Source organism: Nicrophorus vespilloides, unplaced genomic scaffold (assembly GCF_001412225.1).
Source record: "Nicrophorus vespilloides isolate i.1.1-1 unplaced genomic scaffold, Nicve_v1.0, whole genome shotgun sequence".
Lineage (NCBI taxonomy): Eukaryota > Metazoa > Arthropoda > Insecta > Coleoptera > Silphidae > Nicrophorus > Nicrophorus vespilloides.
The window spans coordinates 12,034-23,866 of record NW_017097624.1 but is presented as its reverse complement, the minus strand read 5'-3'; the positions used below and the strand labels follow the sequence as shown (position 1 = coordinate 23,866).

At 27.7% G+C, this 11,833-nt stretch overlaps 1 protein-coding gene across 1 annotated transcript; it reads right to left on the bottom strand.

Annotated features, from left to right (window-relative positions):
• Positions 1–748: 748 nt before the first annotated feature.
• On the bottom strand, positions 749–11,570 carry LOC108560573 (the record flags this gene model as incomplete). Its single annotated transcript, XM_017918188.1, has 6 exons — positions 11,502–11,570; positions 11,153–11,294; positions 9,333–9,483; positions 8,984–9,126; positions 1,259–1,396; positions 749–976 (listed from the first exon to the last, which is right to left on the bottom strand). Coding segments are annotated over exons 4-6 (494 nt in total), but the record flags the coding sequence as incomplete, so codon positions are not given.
• Positions 11,571–11,833: the final 263 nt, after the last annotated feature.

The following is an 11,833-nucleotide window of genomic DNA, read 5'->3' as shown; positions in this document are numbered from 1 at the left end:
TCAAATACAATTAGATTATTAATTGTTGTTATTACAATAAATATTATTAATTATTATTCTTTATATTTTATTATTTTTTTTTTCATTGACTTAATAAAACTTAAAATTAAGAAATATTCTAAATTAAAATTAATTTATTGTTATAAATATTAAATAATAACAATTAATAAACAAATTTTCTTATAAAATATTTCTTATAATGAATAATAATATTTAATAATATTTATTGTTATTACTATGATAAAAAGTATAAGTGAGTTTCTTAAAAATATTAATAGTATGACTATGCTTCAAAATAATTTAAAAATGTTATTGTAAACATTATAAAATTTCTATATAGTCGGTATTTCAATATAATCGGGATTTTCATATAGTCGGGATTTCGATACAGTCGGGATTTCGATATAAACCCAAGAAATTAGGGGTCGATTTTTTTTTATTTCAAATAGTCGAAGTAGAGTTATATAAATCCTGGTATAGAGAAAAAAAAACTGATTATTTATAAACACCAAAAATATTTTTTAAAATTTAGTTTCTTTTTGAAACATTTAAATTGGTCTATAATGAATCCTAACTAAATTTTAATTGAGCAATATAAAAATAAATTCTAAAAAAATATTTTTTTTAAATAGTTAAATGTCTCTGTAATATGAAAGGTTTAATATTCAACGAACTTAAAAAATCTTCGAGAAACGCAGTGATGTTTATTTTATAACCGAATTTCAATCTAATATAAAACGCTGGTTACCTTGCTTGGACTTTCTTCAGTTTGATGCCGTGATGATCCAAGAATCGCTCGTTGATGTCACTCAAAGACAGGTCGACTGCTGGACCAACTCCTTTCAAATCGAAAGAAGAATTGAACATCGAAGACATCAAAACACCGACATTGTAGTATTGTGGCGTTGCTTCCGTCGCAATTACAAACCAAAGAACAAGTGAGAGAATACACTTAAGTATTCTCTTCATCGCAGCCCTACTGCAAAAACAAAAACAGAAAGCAAAAGTTTGATTAACTTCTAATCTTTTTTATTTTCTTGGAGCAAAATAATAATTTTACATTATGATAGTAATTTCATTTAATCTCAGCTATCAATTAAAATCAACCAAGATGTGTTGCTTATATTTTATATAAAATGAAAAAAACAATAATTGGATCGCAAATTTAATTGAAAACAATTCGAAAGTAAATTGTTGTTTTTGGTAATTTCAGAAAATTTAAATTGATCATTTAATTTATAGTTGGATTTAAGCTTACCTTCGAGTATATCGGGAGAAGCGCGGATAAACTGCACTTGTGAACGTGTTGACGTTCTTGATGCGTTTGTGTCGACGTCGCGACGCTCTGCAACCACCTGCAGCGCGTCTGCGTCGAGAACATCTCGCAGCGCATCCTCTATAATTAATTATGTTCAGCCTCGAGCTTTAGACGGCCCCCAATAAAAAAATGCCAATTTTTTACATTTTTTATTTACTTTACGTATGGCACATCTATATTGTATCATATTATTTTTATAACATAACTTATGAACTGAAAACAGATTTTAGTGTAAATCATTTGTTTATAAGTTATTTTTTAGCCAAATTCATATCTTTGAAACAAATTGATTTCTTGCAATACGTCCTATTCTAGGTTAATCTAGGTAAATAGAAAGTAACTAAACTAAAATTACTATTGACTTCAGTGGAAAGACTGAGAAATAATATTGATGGACAGAATAGGCAGAAGAAAATATGAGTAATGTAATGTGGTGACCGTCAATATTCGTGTACCTTGTATATGTTAATTGTATCATTAGCAAGTAGTACATTTTTTTCATTTTTTTTTTCAGGAATTACAAATCGTAAAATTCGCAAAAAATTACACTCTCTAATTAGAAGTATTTCATATAAATTATAATGTATTGGTAATAAGCAATAAGAATACAATTAATTAAGATTATTATATTTACTTAAAATATGGATATTTTATAGAAAGTTTAATACAATGTATGTGTTCTTCGTATTGTGACGTTCCCACAGAATTAAACAATCAGTAGACTAAAGAAGCAAGAGTTTTCGAAACGATCAAAGCAATTAATATGTGTAACTTGAATATTCCTTCATGGAATTACATTTTTAGCTTATTTCAGTATCGAGATTTTAAACATCTCCAAAAGTTTTTATCTACACAGTCGTTGTCTGAATTAATTTTATTTATTTGATATACGATATAAACAAAATTAATTCAGAGAACCGAATTTGTTTCATAAACCTCTTCTACCTTTATGATTTTTTTTTAAATTTACCTTATTGAAACTGTCTCCTCGCAGAGACTGAGCATATTCTACTATCGATCGACTTCGTTGTGCGTTGGTTTAATTTAATTTCCGACTTGAACTGACTCTGACCTTTCGATCAGACGTTTAATATTTGCGGCTTTTAATCCTTTGATATAATAATATATGAGTTTAATTACAATCTAACATTTTTTTTGTTTATTTCTGTTTTGTAATTAATTAACTATTTCTTACAAATCTCAAATGTAATTTTAGTATATTTTCCGTGGTCGGTATGTGAAGTTTGCGACAAATCATGATGATTCAAAAAGTATATGGAGACATCAAATTTTCTGTTTGCTTGGAAAAGAATGTAACAACGCTAGCGATCCGCAATCTCGCTAGCAAGAACAACTTCCAATAACGAGAGTTAACAGAGTTTGTTTATGCAATCCTTTGTGTTTCAGCTTTGTTGCTCTCGCACATACAGGAAAGGTAAAAATCAAAGAGCGTGTGCGTATCCCTAACACGTGCAGATAATATGCATGTTTATATTCTTCGACATATGTATGTCGGATATTTAGAGAATTAAAGTCGCGCGCGAATTTTCTTTTGAAGAAATACAAAGGATAAATATGTTTTCAAATGGTAAAAGACTGAAATGATAAAAATAGTTTCGCATTTAATAAGAACACACGAAAATCTAGAATTATTGATTGAATATGAATACAGTTGAACTTGCAGGATTGTTTTGAAATTTAGAAAATTTAAAAAAATAAATCAAGTAACAGAAAAACATAATTTTAAAAATTAATAATCGAGTTTTGTTATTATCATCATGATATTAGTCGTTTTGTGATCTTTGTCAATCTTCGGTTGCCTCATGTGTACTTTGTACCTACCTAAAATATTGGGAATCTCTCCTAAAGTTCGTGAGCCACCGTCTGTCCACTCCTGATTTAGTATAACAATATAGCTTATACTGGTACTCCTCACTTTACGACCTATCTAATTAAACGGTGGCAATCGCAAGCCCGACAACCGAAATCCCGTCTTTCGAAATTCCAAGTGTATTGAAATCCCAAAGTTCGAAATCCCGGCTGGCTCAAAATCCCGACGTTCGATATCCCGACTATATCGAAATTCCGACTATATCAAAATTCCGACTATATCGAAATCCGGACAATCTAAAACTTAATAAGATTATTAATTGTTGTTATTTATTATTAATAACAATAAATTATTATTAATTTATTTGATTTTGTTTAATTATTCATAATAAACCTGAAATTTAAGAAATATCTATTGATTTATTGCTATTAAATAATAAAAATTTATATCATTTTAATATGTTAATTTATTATATATAGTTTATTTATTTATTTAATGTAAATTATCATAATGGCTAATGACCTAGTTTTCGATGCCTCCAAATCCAAAAAATAATAATTTACGATCATTTCTTATAGTTAGGTTTTATAATGAATAAGTCAACGAAAATAATTACAATAACAATGATTATTATTTATTGTTATTAATACTAAATAGTCAGGTAAATTTTATTTATTATTTTAATTAGGTTTCTATGTTATATTGTATTGTATATGTATTGCTAATAAATTATTATTATTATTTATTAACTTATTTTCTTTTTTTTTTTATAAAAACACTGTTTTCTTTAAATTTTATAATTATTTTTTTTTGAAATTTTTTGAGTATCCGTCGCCGACTTGACTGTCGCTGTGTTGGCAGGTGCCTAGTTGACCATCGCCGACTTGTCCATCGCCGAGCTGTCGCGTACCCTTTTAATACAACAATTAACCAAGTTGCGTTCTCAAATAGAGAAGAAACGTATTTTACCGTTGATCTGAAAATGAGTTTTTCTCTTTCATTGGCAGCATATGGAAAATCCATAAATGGCTTCGATTACTTGAAATAGATTTTGTGCACTTGCTTACTACCAAGTTAATGTTCAATGCTGCCTTTTAAATTGTATTATCTTGTGCACTCACAAGATAGTTGACAGACGCGAGTTTGATAATGTATCCCTATATAGTAATAATTACATTTCCCCTTTTAGTAAAGTATCAACCAATTTCTTATTTTTTAATTTAATAAGAAAGCTCTTATGATACAACAAGGCATACGCTTTCAACACAATATACAAGTTAATATGATTAATTATCTGATAATTGCTTAAAAGAATCTACTGTATACGAATATTTATATACTGAGGTCGATCGAACAATGAAACCAGATTTTATATTCAACATAATTTAGTATTCCTAAGAATTTTCAATACTTTATACACTCCACTCCACTGGCAGAATGATAGCCTTGTTAACGTCGGATGTATTTTTCTCTTGTTCATGAAAATTATTTGCGCCTATAATTACATATCTATGAAATGGCAGATTAACCGGCAAGGAATAGAAGTACTTACGGCCGTGTCGTTCTTGTTCCATTTCTGCAACCTCTCCAATATACCGGAAGTGACAGAGAGCTCGCTTGCCGAAGCAAACTGACATCAAAATAATAGTCATCAATCAGATCTCAATACTTTTATTCAGAAGAGACAAAAAAGTGAAAAAATACCAAGACAAAAACAAGTTGAACATTAATATAATTTTCAATTGTGTAAAACAAAAATGGTGTACATTAATTTGAATACGTATAACGTGAACATTATTAAAAGTTCGTGAAAATTTAAGAAATTGTGTATTTCCATCTCGTATTTAAATATTTATAAATATTAGATGAAATGTATTTAAATCAATACGAGCTCAATTATTAGAAAAAAAAGTATTGAAGTTTACCCACTATAGTTTTTAATATAAAGATCCAAACTCGAACATATTTTCGGTGAATTCATTTGATATTATAATTTCAAAAACAACAAAATGATTACATTAAATTAAACTCACTTAATCTCCCATTCCAGTGATTATTGTAATATTCCAAAATCCGGCAAGACTCGCAATAGGTTCCAATGAAAACATGCAAGCAGGTCCGATAATAGCAATCACGTTATCCCTGAAATTCATATAGGCTTCATGTCCAGAAGCTTTTGCACCGCTGCACGCTGGATAACTAAACGCCGATTATGTAAATCCCTTTTTCCTATATTTTAATCATTTTTTACTACTACAGATTATACACTATACGCATATAACTAATGGAGCGTAAGACATTTTCTTCATCTATTGGTCTTATTGCTACACTTTATAATTACATATACAATACTGAAATTAAAGTGTGTTTTCAATGACGTATGTTCAAAATAAAAAAAAAATCCTGTAGAATAATTGGAATAAGTATAATTGTAATAAATTTATATATCAATGGTCGCTAAAGTAGTTCCTGCAAAGAATTTTTTAATTTCTCACGGGAACCATTTTTGAGCTCTAAAATACTCGTTGATAAAATATTAAACTATCTGAAACATATAAAAAGTTTGGTTTGGCCTTTCTTAAAATATGCATACAACTATTTTTTGTATTTACTTTTCTAAATATTCTATATTTACTGAGAAAAATTTGTAACCTAGCTTAACTAATGGGACCGGCCAACTATAGCGATTAAAAAATAAAAAATTAAACAATCAATACAAAATAATTTTCCTTATTTAAATGATTGAATACAAAGATACATAGAAAGTATTGATACTATTTTTTCAAGTTGGATAATATATTAAAGAAGCATGGATTCCATGTTGTAAAATTGGCAATCGATTCTCGGCCCTAATGAAATTGGAGTTAATGAAAAAAAAATTTAATTATTTTATTTATTTTTTAAACCAAATAATTCATATGAAATTAATATAAATCCTTAATAACTAAATTGTAAATACAGTGAAACCTCACATAACGAGCATAATCTGTTCCAGAATTTTCGGATTTTTACTCGTTAATACTTTTATAGTGAAACATTTTTTCATATATAAACTAATCTAAAATACGACAACTCGGCAACTAACAAGTGGGCAACGTTCAATTGGACACCTGCCAACTCGGCGACGGTCAAGTCGGCGACGGATACTCAAAAAAATATTTTTAAGAAACTCACTTATAATTATTACTATATTAATAATAATAAGTTATTGCGTAAATAATATAATATAACATAAAAACTAAATTAAATATATATATTGTACACCAATATATTATTAACGTATTTGTTTTCGTTGACTTATCCATTATAAAACTTAAAATTAAAAAATAATCTAAAATATAATAAGATTATTAATTGTTGTTATTTATTATTAATAACTATAAAATATTATTAATTTATTTGATTTTGCTGAATTATTCATAATATACCATAACAATAAGAAATAAACCAAAATACAATTAGATTATTAAATGTTGTTATTAATAACAATATATTATTATATTTGTTTTCATTTACTTATTCATAACAAACTTTAAAATTAAAAAATATTCTAAATTCAAATTAATTTATTGTTATTAATATTATATAATAACACTTTCCCGGTGGATAGTTATCATTATGATGATTTGAACATTAATAATTACTTCAATCTATATACTAAATCTAGTGGTTTGCAACGCTTGAGCCTGTTTGTGGTTTCACTGTTGTCGAGTAGGCCAATATCTACCATATCTATTCCTGACGAACCATGGAGCCCTAATAATATTTCTTAGGCATTTTGATTGGAACCTTTGTATAATTTGTATGTTCGAAAAATAATCACGCAAATTTTATTTAATATTTTAAATATATTTGAATTTAATATATTATATTATTTTTTTGCTAATAAATTATTATTATTATGTATTTACTTATTTATTTTTTATAAAAATACTGTTTTCTTTAAATTTTATATTGAATAGTTTTTAATTTTTTTATGTTATATAATATTTTTTGGCCAATAAATAATTATTATTACAATAATAAATGAGTTTCTTAAAAATACTTTTTTAAGTATCCGTCGCCGACTAGACCATCGCCGACTTGTCCGTCGACCACTTGTTGCAGAGCTGTCACGAACCAGAAAAAAAATAGTATAACTGATCTCGTTTTTTAATGATTTTGCTTTTTATATCTATGGTTAATTTTATTCCTTGGCCTTTGATTAGGAGACATGCAAGTATTATTAAAATTTTCCAAAAAAAAATCACAAATAATATGTCCGAACACAAGTTTGGTTAACATATTCAAAAGATTCTCGTAATATATGTACACAAGTTTTGAAAATGATGTAGCTGGCGCTCAATCCTACAATTCTCTTCTCATTGTCACTCATTATGCGAAACGTCACTCGTTAAGCGAGTCATTTTTGTTACAATTTATTTTGCTCGTTAAGCGAAGTTCCACTGTAAGTGAATTTTCTGTGTAGTAGGCTGAATCCACTTTTGGTAGAAATATTTTGATGGTACATGTTCGATATTTTAACTCCAGATTAAAATAAATGACAGAATAATTTGTTATATCGGAGCATTTGCAAATGTACACAACATATGAATATAAATTTAATTGTTGTGTTTGTTCTTCAAAAGAAAGTATCAAAAAAAAAGAAAAAAAAGGACACAAACAATATTGACTTTTTCGTTACTAGAAGAATTAATTTAACTAATGGAGAATTTGAAATTTAAAATCAATTTACAAACTTTGGAATTGCAATCAAAATAATACGTCAGATTAACAAATTTGATCAAACTATTGCCTTTGGCAAGAAAGTAATTTTGGTTGAAATAGAACATTGTGATAGTTATTTAATTATTTGATTAGTGATATTTAATTAAAAATAGTGATATTTAATCATTTCGTCGTTGTTTGTGTTGTGTTGTTCACAATCAACAGACAGCGTTTTATGTGACATGGATATTGCAACTATTGATTAGTTGTTAGTTTTATCGAAAAACAGCCATAATCATCACATTTATTTTTGTTAATTATATTAATGGTAATTATTTAAAAAAATGACTAAATTATTTTTATATTTAATTCTTCAAGCTTAATGACTATAGATGTCGATGCAAATTTATTAGAAAAAATAATAACATAGACGAAAAGTCTTCCTAATACGGGTATTTAAAGAAAGATATTTGTGGGTCAACAAGAAATGATATAAAAAAATATATTTATGCGATTATATTAATTTAAGTAGCCATACAAAATTTAATACAAATCTGTAAAGCTGTTCAGAAGAAACATTTTTTTAGAGTGAAAAATAACGTGTTTTTTTTTTGTTCCACATTAATATTCCATGATTTTAAAGTTCGAATTTAAATGGTTCCATGGATTTTTTAAATTTCTCTAAAACAAAAATAACTTCTCCGTAACTAAACTACTATAGTAGCGACGTTACTGTTTACATATTTATATATATTCTTCAATAGAAAATAAACTAATATTATCTGAAAACAATTTCATATTGCAATTTATAAATGTTATTGGTAAATTATTTTTTATAATCATGTTTGCGATTGTTCAGTTGACTCTCAATATATAATGATAATTATTTGCTTAATTAAATTTATATTTGAATTAAAATGATTTGTTGTGAATCACAATGAACACAACTTGTTTTTGCAAGTGTTCGTATTGGTTCAAAAACCTGAACGTGGTGGAATATTTTTCTCGTTCCATTATTAAATTGATAATTTGCTTTGTTGATAAATGAAAAACCTAAGTATTGGAAACATGATATTTCAGTGTTGTTTAGTTTCAGTTGTATTTTAATAATATAAAATGCAGGTTACCTTGCTTGGATTTTCTTCAGTTTGATGCTGTGATGATTCAAGAACCGTTCGTTGATATCATTCAAAGCCAAATCAACTGCTTGACCCCATATTTCCAAATCGAAGGGAGAATTCAAGTTCGAAGCCATCAAAATTGAGTGCAACTAAAAAAATCAAGAACACAAAGAAAAAGTTAATAATCAGGATTAGTTAAGGAGGTGATTCTATTGAAACAAAGACAACAAAAATATTTATTAAAAGTTATAATTGAATCGGCAATTTGATTCCATTGTATACTACAAATGTGTACTCAAAGAAATTTTAGAAAATTTAGATTGATGATTTAATTTATTGTTGAATATAAGCTTACCTTATAAATTCGACTTTATCGAGAAAAGCGAGGATGAAGTGAAAGTGAACTGAATTAGTGACCATTTGGTCGTCATCTGTTACGTCGATATCATGACGCTCTGCAATTACCTGCAGCGCGTCTGCGTTGAGAGCGTTTCGCAGCATCTTCTCTGTAATCCACTATAAATAATTATCTTCAAATCGAAGCAAACATCACATGTTTTATGCATACAAACAATATTAAAATATCTTGTGTGCTGCTTGAAATCTTGTGATGTAAACGGCTTCTTCATTCCGTGATGATGATGATTTCCTATATTTATCTGTTCCATAGCTAGTGGGGTTGGGTGGTCTTACAGATAATGCTGGTATTCCGATTGCAGATTTAACCATGATTTTTAGGGTCTGCAGCACAGGGCCCCTTTTATTGTCTACTAAATCAAATACTTGACACCAGGATCAGAACTCATCTCATACTCGACGTTAAGTAAACTCAATATAAAATACAAGTACATATTTCCGTCATTACATAACAAAGCTGCAAGAGCAGAAAGCTTCCCAGAATTATTAAAACTGATAAAAAAAGAACGTTCCACTCGAAAATTCAATAAGCTGGGGCACTAAATAAAAAATATTATTTGAACGGAGTTCGATTCGATAATTCTAACAGCATTATAATAGTAGCAACGCTCGCTAAAATGCGTATAATAAATTTCATCAAAATCGGTCGACTCATTCGAAAAATAAAATAGTTATTTAATTATTTATTTAGTGATATTTAATTAATTATACATTGAATTCCTTGAATTCAGCTCAAAATACACAAAACATTTGTAATCGGACCCAATGAATAGCATGATATTATTTGGTGCAATGTTGCTACGTGTTGTGTTGTTCACAATGAACAGACAGCGTTTTATGTTTTTTTCGTTGCATTTCACATGGATATTGCAAATATTGATTAGTTGTTAGTTATTTCGAAAAACAGCCACAATCATCACATTTATTTTTGTTAATTATATTAATGGTAATTATTTAAAAAAGTGACTAAATTATGTATATATTTAATTCTTCAAGCTTAATGACTATAGATGTCGATGCAAATTTATTAGAAAAAATAATAACATAGACGAAAAGTCTTCCTAATACGGGTATTTAAAGAAAGATATTTTTGTGTCAACAAGAAATGATATAAAAATATATAGTTATGCGATTATATTAATTTAAGTAGCCATACAAAATTTAATACAAATCTGTAAAAATGTTCAGAAGAAACATTTTTTTAGAGTGAAAAATAACGTGTTTTTTTTGTTCCACATTAATATTCCATGATTTTAAAAATATATTGATAAGTTCGAATTTAAATGGTTCCATGGATTTTTTAAATTTCTCTAAAACAAAAATAACTTCTCCGTAACTAAACTACTATAGTAGCGACGTTACTGTTTACATATTTATATATATTCTTCAATAGAAAATAAACTAATATTATTTTGAAAACAATTTTATATTGCAATTTATAAATGTTATTGGTATATTATTTTTCATAATCATGTTTGCGATAGTTCAGTTGACTCTCAATATATAATGATAATTAGTTGCTTAATTAAATTTATATTTGAATTAAAATGATTTGTTGTGAATCACAATGAACACAACTTGTTTTTGCAAGTGTTCGTATTGCTTCAAAAACCTGAACGTGGTGGAATATTTTTCTCGTTCCATTATTAAATTGATAATCTGCTTTGTTGATAAATGAAAAACCTAAGTATTGGAAACATGATATTTCAGTGTTGTTTAGTTTCAGGTTGTATTTTAATAATATAAAATGCAGATTACCTTGCTTGGATTTTCTTCAGTTTGATGCTGTGATGATTAAAGAACAGTTCGTTGATGTTATTCAAAGCCAAATCAACTGCTTGGCCCATCTTTCCAAATCGAAGGGAGAATTCAAGTTCGAAGCCATCAAAATTGAGTGCAACTAAAAAAAATCAAGAACACAAAGAAAAAGTTAATAATCAGGATTAATTAAGGAGGTGATTCTATTGAAACAAAGACAACAAAAATATTTATTAAAAGTTATAATTGAATCGGCAATTTGATTCCATTGTATACAACAAATGTATACTCAAAGAAATTTTAGAAAATTTAGATTGATGATTTAATTTATTGTTGAATATAAGCTTACCTTAGAAATTCGACTTTATCGAGAAAAGCGAGGATGAAGTGAAAGTGAACTGAACTAGTGAACATTTGGTCGTCATCTGTTACGTCGATATCATGACGCTCTGCAATTACCTGCAGCGCGTCTGCGTTGAGAGCATTTTGCAGCATCTTATCTGTAATCCACTATAAATAATTATCTTCAAATCGAAGCAAACATCACATGTTTTATGCATACAAACAATAAGCGATGCTTTAAAATATCTTGTGTGCAGCTTGAAATCTTGTGATGTAAACGTCTTCTTCATTCCGTGATGATGATGATTTCCTATATTTATCTGTTCCATAGCTAGTGGG